Source organism: Manis javanica, chromosome 4 (genome assembly GCF_040802235.1).
Source record: "Manis javanica isolate MJ-LG chromosome 4, MJ_LKY, whole genome shotgun sequence".
Classification (NCBI taxonomy): domain Eukaryota; kingdom Metazoa; phylum Chordata; class Mammalia; order Pholidota; family Manidae; genus Manis; species Manis javanica.
In genome coordinates, this window is record NC_133159.1 from 123108904 (window position 1) to 123127394 (window position 18491).

General features: G+C 51.5%; 1 protein-coding gene across 3 annotated transcripts in view; it reads right to left on the reverse strand.

The window, feature by feature from the left end:
• Positions 1-14674, reverse strand: part of SHISA6 (shisa family member 6) — a 271825-nt gene extending 257151 nt beyond the window's left edge. The window contains exons 1-2 of one of the 3 annotated variants that reach the window (XM_073234776.1): positions 14480-14674; positions 13172-14173 (exon numbers count right to left, since the gene is read on the reverse strand). In XM_073234776.1, coding sequence (XP_073090877.1) covers positions 13172-13806 — 635 coding nt within the window. In that variant the 5' untranslated portion in view covers positions 13807-14173; positions 14480-14674. The remainder of the gene's footprint in view (positions 1-13171; positions 14174-14479) is intronic. The other 2 variants (XM_073234775.1, XM_073234774.1) reach the window with 2 other exon arrangements.
• Between the last annotated feature and the right edge of the window lie 3817 nt (positions 14675-18491).

Sequence of the window (18491 nt, forward strand, 5' to 3'; positions counted from 1 at the left end):
TTCGGGCAAGCAGGGCAATCGCTCCACCCCATGAGCGCCTGGTCCTGGGCTGATGGCTCAATGACCAGCCACGAGCTAGGTAGACAGATGTGTGTCCTCTGGGGCCCTGATTCATCTGCAATAGCATCATCTCTGCACATCCCATTCTTTGACTCATGAATCTCACATGAAAATTCACCTAAGCCTAGGTAATTTGGTAGTGTCCACACAACTCCAGACTTTTCAGAAATATCTGGATTGTTTGAGAATGAATTAAAGACCTGGATGTGTTGAGTGTAGCTACCATTTGGAATTGGGAAGACAAAAATGTAACTGAGATTTGTCAGCCAGGCCACTTGGGCAGCCAGGTAACAGACAGGTTAATAAATGTACCATGTACCTGCTGCTGTTACGGTCATTACTCTTAGTGTCATTTTCTTGATCTGCTATGGGCACAGACCTACATCTATAGATGCAGCAAAACGAAGGTGGTATAGCCTCGTGGGGGATCCTGTAGTCGGAATGCCAGCCACTTGGTTTATCAGTATCGCTAGCTCACTACTTAAGTCTCCTGTGGTCGTTTCCTTATGGAAAAAATAAGGCCAAAATGATTAGGCCAAAAATAATGTCTACTCTTAGTATTATTACAGAGATTAAATGAGTTAATATTTGTAGAGCACTTAGACCAGAATATGGCACCTGGCAAGCACTATATAATAATTATTGGATTAATATTCTATATATATATATAGAGAGAGAGAGAGAGAGAGAGAGAATATATAGAGAATACATATAATTAATATTCTATATATATAATATATATAGAATAATTGGATTAACAAATAAATCCAAATACAGCTTCCCAGTGTCTACACAGGCTCAGCCTATAGGAACACAATAAATGTACGGGTAGAAGAGGGGAAGTCTCAGAAGACTAACTTCAGAATGCCAGATGGCAACATTCCTGGTTTGGTAACTAAGCCACACAGCATGGCTGTCGAAGGGTCATCCAGAAAGGGACCACCCACATCCCATATTGGCTACTCAAACCTAAGGATGGGAATGCATCTGGTCACACACCAGGTTTCACAGAGCCCTGAACCTGGACTTTGCAAGCCAAAAGCAAACTGAGTGTCTGTCTGTCCCTTTCTGCAAGGCCATCACAAATTGTGCTTCCAACAGCATGTGAGGAAGCTTCTAGATAAAGTCTCACTGACAAGCCGAGGGATTTACACCATGAGCAAACACAAAGTCAGGACCCAGTTAGGTTGTTAACAGGCAAAGGGATCAACTGGCCCAGGCAACAATGGTCTCCATTATCTTTTTTCTTCGTTCTTCCTACCTCCCTTTTTCTTTCTTCCTTTTCTTTTTTCTTTCCTTCCTTCCTTATTTACAAAAATGAAAACGTTGTCATTTCCAAGCTTAAGTACCTTCATATTAGTGCCACCAGCAGAAGGGTGGGGTACACAAAAAACAGATTACCCCAAACCCTCCCCAATTTAATTAAGTCAATCATTCATTCAGCCATATTTACTGAGCACCTACTTTGTGCCAGGCACTGCTCTAGGCACTAAAACACAGGGGTGAACACAACAGGCATATAAGCTTGTCCCTTTGACATCATGGTGGAGGAGATGCATTGGTGCCTGGGACTAGAGACCAACCAATTTGCCAAAAATAATACACTGAGTTGGAATGACTGAGACCCACAGGGTGCTCTCAGCAATGTCACCTGGGGTTTTGCTATAGATGTAGAACCCCATATCTATGTGGACAACCTGCACACAGGCACAAAGACTTGAAACCATGTCCAGTGAGGAAAAGAATTGCTAGGGATGTTTATCTGAGAGAGAGGGCGACTGGCGTGGGCCTTGACTGCCATCTTCAAAGAGAAGACTTGTTGTCTTACAAAAGAAGTATACATTTCCTCTGGGTTACTCCAGAGACCAGGTGTCATGCCAGGGAAGCCAGTGTTGGTTCCCCATGAGAATTAACTGAACTGCACCCTAAGGACAGAATGCAGGTATGGGGCAGGGAGCCCAGCTCCAGATGTATGTACCCCAGAGGAAGGGGATCTGGAGCCCAGAGGGAGGCCCCCAAATACCTCATAAGTCCCTTTCAACCAACAGACTGACTGAGTTTAAGACACTACAAACAAGCATCCACAGGAGGCCATTTGCAAACAGCATTCTTATCTGAATGGAGTGTGTAAGGAAAACCCATTTTTTCCCATACCCCAGGGCTGCTGCATTTGATAGTAGACATGTAGACTCTTGTTTTCCTGATCATTCCAGGTGAACTAAGACCAGAATGGACCAGCCAAGAGCATACACCCACAATGTGAGAGCCCCATCCCATATCTGGGCTAACAGACCAGAAGGCAGTGACTCACCCAAGGTCATGAGGACAGAAAGTGATGCAAGTAGGGATTAGCTCCCAGGAAATGCTCTATGGCAGGGAAAGATGGGTGACAACCTCCAAAAGTGAGAGAAAGAGGGCTTTGATGGGTATCCCTGGAGAGCCGCATTAGCAGGCAAAGGGAGAGAGATCAACATCCTTTTCTATGAGGGCCAGATGCTGTCTAAGCACATCCTGTCATGTCCTACAGTCGGCATGATGCCGTCTCCTCAATCCAAACAGTAGTGCTGGGGACAGGGACGCTGGGGAGAGTGATGCAATGTGATGAGAAAGAACAGAGGGAGCAGAAACAAAGATCACCATCTTCTTATGCCCCGGAGATGGGGCAAGTTGTCGTAAGTCTGCTCCAAGTTACTAACCTACCGTGTGGCAAGAGGGAATGAGGTGAGCCCTGGGGTTGTAGCATGATCCATAACAGAATTACCAAAGCCGAAAAAGAGCGAGTTTCCAGATTCTAAAAACTCAGGAAAATAGAAAAGAAAAGAAAACAAGAAGGGGGAAATGAGTGGGAGACCCCAGAGGGAATTAAAAAGGGAATTTGAAGCTGTCTACAGCCAAGCATCACCAATTCAGCAGAAATGGGGGCAGCCTAATCCCAATCAATGAAACAGACATGGAAATTATAATACACTTTAAAGGAAAGGCATTTTTACTGCTTCCTGGGCCATTGCAGGATTACAAACTAGGCTAAAAAAAATGGGACCTTTGGAGAGCTACCTATTGAATAGATAAGAATGATTTGTAATTGGCATGCCAACTGTCTACAGAATAGCCTGCTTAAAAACAATCCGTCCTTCTGCTGGTTTATGTGCCCTTACAATCTTCGCAGTCTTGTCGGAGCTATTAGTCTGTTCATCACAGCTTTTTATCAAACAGAGGAAAGTAAAACAATTTTGCCCATGTCCAATTTGGATAAATTTTGTATTAGCGGAGTCTGAATTGGTGCAGTGTAATGAAGTTACAGCAGGACAAGTTCTAGAAGGAGAATGAGGGTAAAGAGAGGAACACAGCAGAAGTGAAGGAGGATCAAAAGGACAGATGGAGAAAGAAGGGACAGTGGACAAAGACACTGAATGCAACAAGAAGAGATGTTCTAATGATGAGACTTGAAAGAGAGCCAGAAACTCCAAATCCTCTGCTAAAGGGCCGGTTCTCTTTGCAGATGCTTGAGGGTGGGGAAGGCGGTGCTGCTCAGAGGAGGGGAAGAAGCTGGCTGGTGATTATCTGAGAGGAGAAAAGCTGTGGGATTCCCGAGAGCATAAAGAGCCTTCCAGGCCTACGGAGTATCATTACTGGGGAAGTTCAGGCGAATTTCTCAGGTTGCAGGGAAAAGTCACACAGGACAACTGCCGGTCCAACAGACAGGCCGGAATCCAGATTCTCCCACAAGCCCTGGGGCAGATTCACCACTTGGGCTGGGCCTCAGGAGGTCATTTCAGGGAGCAGGGTGACGGAGGCCAGAGTCCTCTACTGACAGGGTCTGAGGCTGATCCTAGGACTTGGGGAGAAAAGTCAGGCTGGCAACAACTTCTTTGCTATTATGGGGTTCAGCCCCACACTGCCCAACCTCCTGGGACACCAGCAAGGGTTAGTACTCTCAGGGTTACCAAGGACAGGGACAAGGGGCTCTAGAACACACTCTCAGGTGCCACTTAAAGTGACCAGCCCTCCTCCTCACCCTAGCAAGCCTTCTCAGGTTCAAACCCATCTTCACTGGCACAGCAACACCCAAGGAGGAGGGAAGAGGCGACTGTCTGGGTGGGAGGCATACTTCCCAGAAGAGGATGTTTGGCTAAGGGAACCATGAATATGTCCGGAGGACAGATGTCCTAAGTAATGAGACTTTAATGCCGGAGCTAATGGGAACAGCACACGAGACCGAATGCCAAAAAAGCAAGGAGTAATGAGAGTGTTTGCGAAGCCTGTAGAAAGCTGCGACTCCTCTCCCGAAAGTTGGGGAACAGGGCCAAGGCTGTAGCCACCCAGAGCCTGGCAAGAACTCAGCCTCCATGGGCTTCGGGATGGGGACCTTGGCTGCGGGCAAGGGGGAGCAGGGATTCTCCTGCCCCTCTGGCCAGGAGTGGGATGGGCTGGGGTGAGTGCTCAGGCACTCCAGGCTCCGGGGCAGAGTTAAGGAAATGGCCCCACACCCGTCTCCATAGGGCGAGTACCCCGGAGCACAGACCAGGGGTGACAGCCTTGCCACAGACCATGGTGGCCGTGGGAGAGCACAGCACAGCTCCAAGAGTGTCCGGGAATTCCTTCCTTTCCACATGCCTTTCAGGACACAGGGCTTGAGGGCGTCAGAAACAGAGAAACACAGGGAGAGAATGAGAAATCAGGAAGCAGGGCTGGAAGAATGCAAACAGGCAAAGAACGGAACTAGAGCCGGGAAGCAGGAGTGAGCTGGCGAGGCTCTGCCCTGTGCGCACTGTGCTAGGTGTTATAAATGGGGCAGGGAGGGAATGGTGATAGATGGAGCTATTTGTGAGCCGTACGGCTCAGTAATTAAAACTGGGAACGGCCCAAGGTCCCTCCTCCGGCCCCCAAATTGCTTTTTTTTCTCTGGGCCCCATTACTCTCAGGAGCTGGGACTTGCCCTGAGGTTCTTTTAGTACTATAAACGCTTCATGTTGCTGTTTCTCAATTGAAATCAGGGTGTTTGTTTTGTTTTGTTTTTTACATTTGCTTTGCATCACCTTCACTATCCTCAACCCATATAATCCACTCTTGAAAATGAGCCCTTTCATGGCCGAGCACCTCTGTGCCCTGCATGCAATGGACTTGAGGACCCCCAGCCATCCCACAGCACCCTGACCTGCAGTCATTTGTCCTCGCATCCCTCACTATGACAGCCATCCCAGGCACAGGCAGGCAGGTCCTGGCTTTCCAAGGCAATGTGAGTATTGCTGAGCCATTTACAACCCGGAAGGTAAGAGCCAGCTGCCATGCCAGCCCGCAAAGGAGATGGGGGCTGGCAGTGCACTAGCTGTGTGACCTTGGGCAGGTTACTAGGCCTCCCTGAGTGGATTTCCTCATCTGTGACAGGGGCACCCAGACTCAGGCTGATAGAAGGATGCATGAGACAGGCTGATGAGACAATGAGGGGCAAGTGCCAAGTGGGGGGCCGAGCAAGCCCTGGAGAACGGCAACTCTGTGGGTGCTTCCCCACCACCCTCCTTGCTTCATCCACGTGACCTGGAGTCCTCATCTAACAGAGATCTAAGGTCGTCCTCGATCTGAGCTTTTCTGGGGTTGCACAGGGGGTGGGAATGTGTTAGCTCCTGGGAGACAGAGCACCCCCTTCCTGGGCACAGGTAAGGGGGCTGCCCAGCCACAGAGCAGAACTGACTCCTCCCAGAGTGTCTGAAGTGCCCTTTAGTGGGTCCGCAGGCCCCGGAGGCTCCACCCCAGCCCACATCCACACAGTGGGAGCAACCCAAGTGCCCGGTGCCTCCCACCCCTGACTCAGGGCCATTGCACCCTCTGCAGCCCCCCAGGGAAGTGGCAACACTGCCCAGACTGCCTGTAGAGTCTGGTAGCCCTTGTCACCTGCCCTGTAACCCAGCCTGCCCCACCCTCCATTCCTGTGATCAATCCTGGCTAATGAGGAGCCTGGGGAGGCCAGCAAATGTGCATTAGCAATCTACCAGCAATGCTCACTGGAAGCCTCATATTCCTGTGCTTGCAAACATCCTGCTTCATCTACAGATGTCTGGCCCAAGAGTTGACCTCACCTGAACACCAAATTGCAGAGGCCACGGCATTCGGATGGATGGAAGGCAGGGTATGCTGAACACCTGGCTTTGACCCCGAGCCTGGCCATATGCCTCCCAAAGAAACTGAGGCCCTTCACCCTCAGAATCTAATGAGGAATCCAAATTGAGCTATCTGTCTAACCTCATGCAGAAATGTGGAACATTCTTGTTGTGTTTTTTTTTTACCCCTTCTGGGCAGTTATTTGTGCTGTTTGCTGCGTATTCAACTCCTTTCTTTCCCCTTCTCTCCCAACCCCTCCCCAACTGCCCTGACGCACTGATACAGCATGAAGCTGATGTTCCTAAGGCCGGTAATATCCTTCCAAGTGGTCATTATGGAGAGCCGGGTCTGACCTGTACAGACTGCCATTCATTACCAGAATGGCACCTGCCTTCAGAGGCAGCTGAGGCGGCTCCTCAGAGAGCAGGCCTATTATTGGAGACACTATTTCTGATGAATAACCAGCCAATCACCTGTTTCATTCGTTGGCCTCAGCCCCATGACTTATCACTGCTTACAAGAATCAAATCTACCCTAAGAGGATAAAAATATACTACCATTACAGACAGTCCAAATGACATGCCACAAGCCCTGAAAGCACTTCTAAGAGAAGAGCTGTGGCAACATTTTCCAAGGAAGCATCAGGATGTGGCCTCCCAAGGTGACTGCTTAGAAGGAGGACGCATTAGGATGTGTAAGTCCTCGATCTTTCAAAGGAAGAATCAGGAACATTGCAGGCAAAGGCCCCCAACGGAGATTAAGCTTGCATAATGATTGAACCTAAATTTCAAGCTTCCCAAGCCACCCCTCCTGAAGTTTCTCTGGACCCCTCACCTTGGATCACCTTGGTCCTGTGCTCTCTCAGCCCAGATCTGAGAAAGGGCAGGCCTGGCATCAGTGACTGTGCTTCTATGGCTCACCAGAGCTGTCTTAAAACAGGTAGGGAGCTGTAGAGGATGACAAGCCCCCACACACAGGGCCACAGGATGCCTGGAGGTCTCTGGTCTCTGGCAAAGCTGAAACTCACCAATTTGGTAGGTCTCAGCACTCCCACCCACCTCTGGGAGAGAGATAAAGCATTCACAGCCCAGATTTTTAATTACAGAGTTCCACCCACAGTTTTATTCAGTGACCCAATGCCCTGATTCACAACTCTGGCTTGCTTGCACTGAATTTTCCTTCCTCAATGCTCTGCATTACTCAGATCTTATTAAAGAATTATGCTTATATCAGGTTGTTGGCCTTTACAAAGGAATGTGGAGAAACTGTAAAAGGACCAGAGAAGATCAACAGAAGTCATTTTAGTGGATGGAAAAGCTTTAAAAAATGTAAGAAAGCCAGAGAAGAGAGAAAGCTGTCACTCACTTCTCTAAATATCTGAAAGTTATTTGATTATGACTAAGAACTGTGTGCATAAAGTAAGGCAGAATTGATTTCTCTGGGCAAGACGAGGCTCAGCAGCCCTGTGAGGAGAGCATAGGCCCAAGACACAGGCACCCCTGCTTCTAGTCCAAGCTCTCTTTGCACTACCTGGGGAGCCTCAGCATGGTGATCTGGCCTCCTGGGCACCAGCTGCCTTGCTTATAAAACTAGGGAGGTTAGGTTAAATGACTTGCCTGCAGTAAAAACCCAGTATTCTGCAATGGATGACAAAATAATGAAAAGAACTACTCTGACTTTTTGGAACATGTTGGTTTTACTTCTATGGATTAAAAAGAATACACAGGGTTAGCAATCTATCCTGAATGGGTGTTGAACAGGCCTGCTAAGGGGGCCAAGGGACTGAGAGACCCTCGGAGGGTTTGCTGGTAAACTTTCTCATCAAGCCCTCCCCGCAATCTGTGGTATCTGCAAAAGAAGATGCTGGAAAGGTGAGGTCATACCTGTGACTTAGGGAAAAATTATACAGTTTCCCCAGGTAGAGAAAAGAGGGAAAAATAACAGCAGAAGGTATTTTAAAAAGGAGTTTAACCTTGGCCTTAATATAGCCAGTCAGAGCTCCCTCCCCCATTACCAGTCTAGGGTATCTTATATACCAGGGAGTTCAAACCCCAATTTTGTGGTTTCATGAGAGATATTAACAAGGGATACAACCAACATTGTAAGAGAAAATGCACTTGGGTTCACCATAATTTAAAAAGTAGATTGTGTAGGATTTTGAACTGGGGGAGGGTGGCAGGGAAGAAGAAGAGTGGTGATAGCCAACAGCCAGTACCTGAGCCCTTGTTCCAACATGGGAGTGGGGAGTCCCACTGATGACAGAGCAGGAGCCAGAAAGTTAGGATCTAAGGGCAATCCCACCAGGCCTGGGAAAAGGAAGGTGGAAGCTGCTCGGGGGTGGTCCCTTCTTTTCTGGATCCACAGGCATGTCTGTCTGGGACTAGTGAACGAACCACTTTCAATCAGCTCACTTTTTCAGATGTCTCAACCACTGCTTCCTGCACAATTGATTAGGACCAACTGAGCCATCAGTCCGATCTTGCATTAAAGTAGGTTGATGGACTTTTTCTCTACCTCTGTCTCGGCAGCCCACACAGTGGGTAAACACTTGGTGTCTTAGCACCAAATGAATGTGCTCTGAGCCTGGGGTGATGGTGGGGGCAGGAGAGAAGAGATGTGTGTGCCTTCTGGGTGTGGGGTGGGGTGCCGAGGACCTAAGACAGGGAGTAACAGACCTAGAAGAATTGTCAAAGTGCAGATATTCAAAAAGTATTTGCATAGCTGACCTACTAAATCAGGAATGAACTCTGCTAGCCTCAGGTGTCAAAGGTAACACACGCTTCATAGGCTTATGTCCCATAGTTTACAACACATCTTGCCCACAGCAGATGAGCAGGGCCATCTGTTGCATGAATGCATATGCATATAGCTGCAGGTATCAGGAGGAAAACTGACCACAGGACCTGGGCACATGCCATCCTCCTCTCACCTAACTACCTTCTCCCTTCAGCTGTCTTTGCTTCTTCCTGTCTTCCTGGTGTCCTTCCCCTAACGCCTTCTTAAATGCTTGCACAATCTCACTGCTTCCCCTACATGCATTTTATTTTCTTTTTACTCAAAGAAAATGGAAAACATGCAAAGCTAAGACCTTCAGTCCAAGGCAAGATTTTTTTTCTCTCCTTCCAATTTTTATATTTAAAGTAAAAAACAAGTTGACTCTCTGTTTAGATCAGCTTAGCATAGTGAGCCCACAGTGCTTCAAAAAAATGGAATGCTTGGGGGTGATTTGACAATTCATTGACCAGGAACCTAGGAGGAGAACTCACTGAATCAGTCTACAAAGTGGCCCTGCTACTGGAGTTCTGTGGTCTGTGAGGACAAAACAGATCTCTGGGCTTGTAATTAATTTCTGGAGGAGAAAAAGTGGAACAAAGTGTTCCCTTGATTCCTCTAGAAATAAGCTGAGGAACCCAAAGATGAAGGACCATTTTGATGGCTGCAGAGGTCACATCCTGATACTTCCCCATCTTCCTAATAACATCTGCTCAGACCTTCCTTCCCACCACCCTAAAGACTTCCCCCAACCCCACCCCAAATACCCCATCCCCTCCATCCCTGCACAGGCAGTGGGAGGACCCAGGGCAACGCTGACCTCCCCAGTCGCATCTCCAGCATCCTGATGGCTTCCTGACCCATCTGTTCATTAGCCATTTTTAAAAAGCCACACAGTTCCTCCCTCAGAATGATTCTCAGCTCCAAGACACTAATGAATCAACTCAGGGTGAGGAGGAAGGCACAGGTTTAAACCTGAGACGGCTCGTGTGGAATTGAATGGCAAAGGGAGCCAGTCTCCCAGGATTGCAGAAACCCCTCATAAAAATTAAAATCAGTGGATGCCTGCAGTAAACCAGCTTAAGCCTCAGCCTGGGCAGGGGAAAAGGAGAGGTAAGGTAGAGATTCTGGTGGGAAAAGGGGTTCTGGTTGGGAAAGATGGGTGCCCAAACTTCAGTGGCTCTCCAGACCCAGGGCCCAGCTCTGCCTTCGGGCCCTCTGGCCAGCTCTCTCTCCTCCTGGGGCCCAGCTGTGTATCTTTGCTTATTGGTTATAATCACCAGAAGGCTAAGGGTTTACCCCAGAGATGCAGAATTCTCAGAAGGAAACCGGGGGGCTAGGTCTAGTCACTTCTAGAAAAAAATCAAATCTGTTCTTCCCCTCAGGGGCTGGCCAGGTGAGAGGCAGCACTGACGAAGGAAGGTGTGTGCATGGCGGCAGGTGCAGGGTCTTTGTGGGGGTGAGGGGGAGGGGCAGCCTGGGACCTCAGCAGGCTGATGGCTGATCACTCCTTCTAACACTCCCACAAACAGCCCTTTCAATGAAGCTGTTCTCCTGCATATTCAGCCCCTGCTACCATCTTCAGGGAGGTACACACTGGAACAAACTCTTAGCCTTTTCAGAAAGGAAATGGTCTTTGCCGAACTATTTCAAGGAATATGTAACCAAACGCATATCCAGCTTCCTCCACCAACCTCTGAAGAGTACACATCCTTTCTTTTCCTAGGGAAAACTCATTATGATGTGAATACTTACCTCCTGCTCCTTTTCCCTACCCTGATTCCCCAACAACACAATCTGCACAGAAAACACCCCAGAATGGCAAACGGTGACCTCTAAGGTGTGAGCAAAGTGAGCTGAGTTGTGGGCACATGCCTTTCCTGCAATGTGCACACTCACCCTGGCACACCTGGGAGGGGACAGGTGGAGATGGGATGCTGCTCTGCCTGAGCTACTCAGCATAGACAACACCGGCGTCCCCAGCCTGCCCAAGGTCACTCACGAGTGTCCCAGGTGGAGCGCTCCTGTCCCATCCCTCCCCGCAAACACGGAGACCAGCACTGGCCCCTACCTAACAAGCACCAATATGATGGTTTCCGAGGCCCTGAGCGGGCAGGGCTGCCACTCAGAGGAAGAGGTGCTGGGAACTGCACTGAATCGGGAGGGCAAGCTGAGGGTAAAACACCCCACACCTCACATAACAGTCTGAGGACTGGAACTCATCGCCCTTCCATGGTTCCCTCTCCTCCCCAACCCCAGAGAAAACAGCTCTCTGGTGGTGCCACCATTGAGCCACATGCCCATGCACAAATTAGTCGCCCTATTTGAGGGTTGGGAAAGGGGAGAAACACCAAGAGGGATGGTGACATCTCCAGCGTCACAAGCCAGTAGAACCCAGGCCAACACTACATCTCCTCCCAGCTGACGATGGATAAACTTAGTAGGAGGTGGCAAGGTTAGGGCAAGAGGCAGCTCTAAGAAGACAGAGAACAAAGGCTCACAGAAGAAAGAACCCCAAGAAAGGTTTATGGGGATCCACCAGCATGAGGTCACAGCCAGAGGAAGATGTGATAAGAGGCCAGGACCACAGAAGGTACAAGGAGACAGCCCTCCTGGCCTGGAGGCAGAGGTGGAGGGATGACAAGGACCGGGTACATCAGCCTCAGGAAGGGGCTGCCCACAGGTAGTTCCTTCTCTGCTTCCCGAGGTGAGCCAAGACAGAGAACCCTTCATCAGTCAAGACCCAGAGGGGGAGTCTTGTCCTTTTCTTGATCTCCCTCCCACCTGCCCTCTGCATTTGACAGGCCTGACCACAGACCATTTGTCACAATTCCTCCATCCATTCCCAGCACCAGGCCAGGCCAGGTACAGACTCACCACCTGGGAGACAGGACAGGGGTGGCATGGAGGGCAAGCACCTCAATCCCAACAGCCATGTTTGTCTGTATTGAAGTCCCCATACTTTGCAGATTTGACTCGATAAAACCTGCCAGGCAGTATTATCTTTTTTCAACATCCACAATATTAAGGGAAGAAAAAAAAAGCATGCCCAGAAATTCCTATTTGCCTTTCTCACTATTCATCAAGGGACAGATGATTAATGTCCACAGCCACAAAGGAAGAAGGCTTTCAGGTCAAAAGGATAAGAAGCAGAGGGTGGAGATGAGCTTAAGGTGTGTGGTTCAGGGTGGGGGCCTGCTGGGCGAACTCAGAAGCAGGACTGGGTTTGGGGTGGCCCTGGTTACTAGGGCAATCAACACCCAATGTGCTAGAAATGGGGGCATGTCTTGGAGCAGGCTTTGTCCCCTGAGAAACTGGCAAACCACGCACGTGCAGCCATTCACCATCACAAGTGGACTGGAAGCAGAGATAACTTCGTATCCCTTGGTTGCATCGTTTGTTTCCAGAGTTATAAAGAGAGGCTGGTTTCCCAAAGGGCTCCCTGGGATCTAGAATTGGTGGGGTGGGAGGCAGTCAGGGTGGAAGCATGGACTACCGTATCTTGAGCTCTTTGCATAAGTTCTGGAAGGAGGCAGCCCCCACCACCTCCTTATCTAAAGCAGTGCCCACCAGGTTTAACACAGCAAGGATGTTAACTCAGAGTTCTGCTTACAGGGTTTAAAAGAACAAGTTCTCCAGTCTCAGTGGGAAAGATAAGCATCCCACTTCGCAGGATGCAATGAGGCGACACCGTCTGCCCTCAGTCAACATGGAATGGATAAATCCTTATTCCTTTTAACCTGGGCGGAGAGCATCCCTGCCATACCCCCTACCCCCCATCTCTAACACACCAGAACATCCAGCTTGCACTAAATGACTTGGTACTCTTTTCAGTAAGGTTCCAACATTGTTCAATTTCCTATATCAATGATGACACTCCGGTTTGACTCAGAAAACCCAATGCAATAACAGCCTACACGGAAGTGCCTACTTGCCATGAAAACTGAACCCTAGATCCCCCCATCCAGGATTACAGAATTTGTAAAATTCTTAAACTTCACGGACTCCACCCATCCTTCCTCCGCCTTGTAAATCCCCCTACCTCCAAAGCATGCGTTCCTGAGCCTGAATAAATGGAGGAGCACGAAGGGGTAATTTATTGCCAAAGAAGCAAGGGTGAACCGGACTTGGGAGAGAGGTACTGTGAGCGGTGGTGATGCAGAGAGCAAAGAGGACAGGGAAGCATGCCCAGAGGGGCGAGGCCCAGGGAGTGGGGCGCCGGGGGAGGGGGCGCGGCGCTCACCTGTGGATGTTCATCTCCCGCGGAGGGCGGTGGGCCTTGTCGTAGGAGACCTTGGCGAAGACGCCGGCCACAATGACGAAGGCGATCACCCCGCAGGTGATGTAGACGGTGAAGTTGGTCTTGTCCTTCTCCGGGTCGTACTTGTTCTCGGGCCCCGGCGACACCACCTTGGTGCTAGGCGTCTGCACCCACACCGGGCTCTGGTAGTTGGTGCACTGGCGCTGGTCCAGCTTCTCGTGGCGCTTCTTGCAGCAGAAGCGGTAGTAGCAGGTGCCGCAGCAGTACAGGTAGCCGCTCTCGCTGTTGTTGCACTCGAACTCCTTGTCGTACTGGCCGCTCACGTCGTAGTAGCCCCAGCACGTCTCGTAGGTGACGGCCGCGCTGGCCGCCGCCACCGCCGCCGCGGGCTGCCCCCGCCGGCTCCCCGCCTCCGGGACGCCGGGCGCCCGGGCGGTGCCGTTCAGCTCGCGGCCGCCCCGGGCCAGGGCGCCCCCGAGCCGCCGGCCCCCGACGGCAGCGGCGCCGGCGCTCAGGGTCCGATTGGCGGCGCGGCCGCGGGCGCCCTGGGCGCCGGGCGTCAGGTCCAGGGACTCCAGCGAGAGCATGAGCAGCAGGAGGAGGCACCGCAGCGCCATGGCGGGGCCGGGCGGGCGCGGGGAGGTTCGGCGGCAGGCCGCTGCCCCGGCCGGCCGGACTCCGAGGGCGGCCGCGCGGGCCGGGCTGGCGGCACGGGGCGGTCAGCGGCGCCGGGGCGATGGCGCCATCGAGGAGCGGGCGGCGGCGGCGGCGGCGGCGCGCGGTGCGCACGGACCGGACCGGCGCGGGCTGCTCGGGCTCTCACGCCGCGCGCCGGCTCCGCGCTCCCCCTGCGGGCTCGGCGCGCCTCCGGCGCAGCCCCACCCCCCGCCGGCGGCGGCGGCCCGGCGCGCGGCTCGGCTCGGCTCAGGCGGGACCCGAAGCGCGGCTCCGGGCGGCAGCGGCGTGGTCCCGTCCGCGCGGGTCCTGCGGGACAAGACGAGGAGCCGGTCACGGGGTGGGGCGCCGGGGCTCCCGGAGGCGGGGGGCGAGCGGCGGGCGGGGAGGGAGCGCGCAGCCCCCGAGGAGCGAGGGTCGCGGCCCGGAGCAACGCGGAACCCGCTCCAAAGACGGGGCCCGCCGGCCCTGCCCGCCGGCCACCGAGGGCGCACCGGCCGCCCGGCCCCGCCGCGCGCTCCCGCCGCAGGCTGGCTCCCTGGGACGGAGCCGGCAGCGGCAGGGGTCGGCAGGCTAGCGGGGGGCGCGCGCGGCGGCCGGACCCCACTCACTCACCATGCCCGGCGGCGGCTGCAGAGGCGGCGGCGGCGGCGAGGCGGGAGCGCAGCGGCCGGAGCGAGCGAGCCGGGAACCGCCGGCTGGCCGCCTGCACGAGTGCCGGAGCGAGTGTGAGAGGGAGCGAGGGAGCCACACGCACTCACACACCCGCACACACGGGAGCGCCGCGAGCGGAGGGGCGGGGGAGGGGGGCCGCTCCCGGCCGCCCACGCTCACACGCCCGGGGGGAGGGGGGCTCCTCTTGGCTGCTCCCCGCTCGCGGCTCTTGAAGCTCCGCGTCACCAAAGCCCGGGACGCCGGTAGCCAGCGCAGCGAACTAGGCAGGCGAAGAGAGGGCGGGAGCGGGGCGGGAACGGCCCCTCTGGAGCCGGCCCGCGTCAGGGCCACCTCCGCGGCCTTTGCCCCGTCCGGCCCCCGCGTCGGGGCCCACCCTGCCGGAGTCCCGGGCGGAGCGCTGCCGGAGCGGGAGTTGGGGTATCTGCGAGCCTCTGCCTCTCCCTAGCGGCGACGCTCGCAGCGGAGGGAAGAGGTCAAACCCATTGCCGGAGGCTCCTAAACTGAGCCCAGGGGTCAGGAGGCCGACTGGTTATCGGGCCGACACTCTCCTCCCCTTGAGCACTCTCCTTCCCACCCGCCTCTGGTACGCACGCGGGGGGCGCCAGGCAAGCTCAGCGCTGGGTAGCACCTCTTTGTTTCCTCTTTAAGGGACTTCTTCCCCAGCATTGGGGCCGAGTTAGAAAAGCTGTCTGAGCCTCTAAGACTCAGCGTGGAAATCCCGCTGCTGTAGGTGATCGGGGCGAGGAGAGGTGGGGCACAGGCACTGGGGTGTTTCTGTGTGAATGCTGGTCGCGTCTGTGGGAAGGAAGCCTGGGTCTAACTTTCAAGGCCTTCAGGCCACCCCAAGCGGGAGTCATAATCGTCACCTTTGGCGTGTGTCCCCGGAGGAGGTGGAGGAAACGAGAACAAAAAGCAGCAGCCACTGCCAGGATTCTGCCTTCATGTTCTGCCCTTTCGTGCAAGCCTCCGGCAGTTTAGGGTGAAGGCAGGGGGCCTGTTGTCGGTGTGTGAGCGGTAGTTATCCCCAGGGTTGTCCATTCAGTCTCACTCATGCATGACCCAAACCGAGGCTCTCTGCATGCTGGAAAGGCAGAGGACCTGTTCTTGGAACGGATATGGATGAATTGGAACTAGAACCCAGGTTCCAAGCACAAGAGGGAGATCCAGATCCTAAGAGGGAAGGTGCACAAATTCCCTGGGAACTCCCCACTTTCAACTACCTCTCCATTCCCTCTTCCTCTCCACATCCTCCCACCCTCTCAGCTTCATTGCGGCTGCCATTCTCTTCTTAATGATTCTGATCAACACACATTTATTTAGTGCATACTCTCTACTAGGCACTGTCGTAAGGGATGAGAGAAAAGATGGGTAAATTCGTTTCTTCAAGGAAGGGTGCTTGAAGATCGCTGTGGAGACAGATAAATGATTATTGTGTCTGTTTATGCCCTATAATAAAGGTGGGCACGAAGTGCTCTGAGAGCACCGATGCCAGGCTCCCAGAAAGGTGTGGGTCAAAGGCAGCTTTGTCCTTGAGGTAATGAGCAGAATCTTGAAGGATAATTAAGAGTTAACACAGCCTGTGAAGTGGATAGGACACTCTCAGCATAAAGAACATTGCTAGCAAAACCAGAAAGACATGAAGCATGAGGGTGTGTGAGCAGTGGATACAGCAGTTGAGCCTCAACTCTGCAGGAATCTTCCAAATAAAGGTGGCAGAAGGGCATGTATCCCCTGCCAAGGAACTTGAATTTATTCTACAGTTGATGGGGAACCATTGGTGGGTTTTACTCAAGGGGAAGACACTATTAGATTTACACATTCCCTAGATCTCTGTATCCAGTGAGTTGGGAACAGTGGCTGGGAAAGAGCAGTATGGAAGCTGTGCTGACAATCCAGGTAAAAGTTGATGACAGGGTGAAGTAGCTGACTGGTAGTTGGTGTACATAGTGGAAATCAGGACAGTATCAGTGATGGTCGTGTTGAAATGCCTTTAAGAGCTCTAATTGAAGCTGTTCAGCCCAAGGGTTTCAGGCTCAGGAGAGCAGATGAGAAAAATATACACATTTGAGAATTTTAACACAGGCATATATATTTGAGAATTGTAAGAATATAGTCTTTACCTCCATACCATTGCAGTGTTTAAGCCGTTTGCTTGCTCTCCTCTTCTCTGAGCTTACTCTACCCTTCGTTTTTCTGGAATTCCCTATGCTCTGTGTAGGAGCTTCAGAGCAATGGGTAGAAATATGTCTTCCTCATGTAGAAATGAGGACTCTATGTGATCAAGGGCACCAGGTTAGGGAAATTTCTTTGGTTCTCAGACAACGCTTCCCACACATGTTCTGAACCCCTGTGGTCATAGACGGTAGTGTCAACAAATTCACAGATCACGGTATCTCAGAGTTGACTAGGATCTTAGGGGTCACTTATTCCAACCCTTACTGTAATGCACAGCATTTCTTAACTGACATTTCCAACCCTTCCACTTTGCCCTTAGTAGTAAACCAGGCTGGTTGCCTACCAATATCCATCTCCCTGTTTTCTCCATATAGTTTCAATACCCAAATTGCTGCTGACAGTATGTAAGTGTCCTTCCTTTGTGGATTTGATTCATTAAAAAGTAACAGAGAAGAATCATATTTTCCAACACCTATACCAACTTCAGGCATACCACAGACTAGGAGAAAGGGACCCAAACCCTGATTCTAGAAGATAGATCCCAATTAACCAGAATAATCCCATTCTCCTTTCCAATGATTGGTAAAGAATGTGATCTGGTTCTGGCCAATACAAAGTGAGGGAACTTGGGAGATTCTGGGAGAGATATTTCATGCTCTTAAAAATAGTAGTAATTTCTCTACTTTCTTGAGTATTGTTTCTGTGGATGTTATGACCTTCTGGGAAGTGGGGGGAACCAGTTGTTTGCTGAAGTAGATACTCAGTTTGATGGTTATTAGCGCTCTTCACTAAATATCCGTGCCTTCCAGACATATGGAATTGCAACTCCTGGCCCATTTGTAAGTAGGAGAGAAAAATGCCTAAGTGTCACTGCTCAACAAATCATGAGCAGATACAATGTATGTTATTTGTGGCCCAGAGCATCTGCTCACTGCTTCAAGACACCCCAGACTTCTTTCTCATTTTCTTCCTGCATGGTGATCATCAATGTTCTTTGTGTTCCATGCCAGTGGCTCTGGCAGTCTGTGACAAGAATAAGGAGAACCCTACAGTTAATAAAAATATTGCCCTGCCATGGACATGTAGCATGAATTTAAAAATGCAATTTTTTTCTTAAAGCCACTGGAATAAGGACTGGGATTTCAGCATATCCTAGCCCATCCTGACTGATGCATTGAGGATGACAGATGGAAAAATGGAATATTCTTGAGCCATAATGGAAATATGCCCAGGGCTCTCCCAACTCTGGTCTTCCAGTAATGTAAGATAACCAAATTTCCTTTTGTGGAAGCCTCTTTCAGTCAGAGTTTCTCTTAGATGCAGCCAGAGGCATCCTAGTGGATATATCATGTACTTGCTGCCTCCATTCTGACTTTCTCTAGAGTTTCACCCTAGCTATGCAACTTTGTACTAATCATATTGTTACCATAGTATTTGGTTTCCTCCTCTATAAACTGGGGAGCTAAGTGAAGGGAGTGTTTCTAATAAGCCATCGCTATTGGCTCTTCCAAGTAGGAATTTTTACCATGGCCCCAAGTTTGAGCATGGCTTCATAGCCCTGCACCATCTGGTCTCCTGCTATCCTTCTAAAGTAATCTCCGACTACTTTCTCCTTATTCATTCCCTCCAGCCACACTGGTGTCCTTGCTGTGTTCCTCAAGGCCTTTGCATTTGCTGTCTGCCTGGAGCCCCTCTGAGCCCCACATGCGTGAAGGTTTTTCCTCACACCTTCCTAGGTTTCTGCTGAAGTATCACTTACTAAACGGGTTTCCCTGAC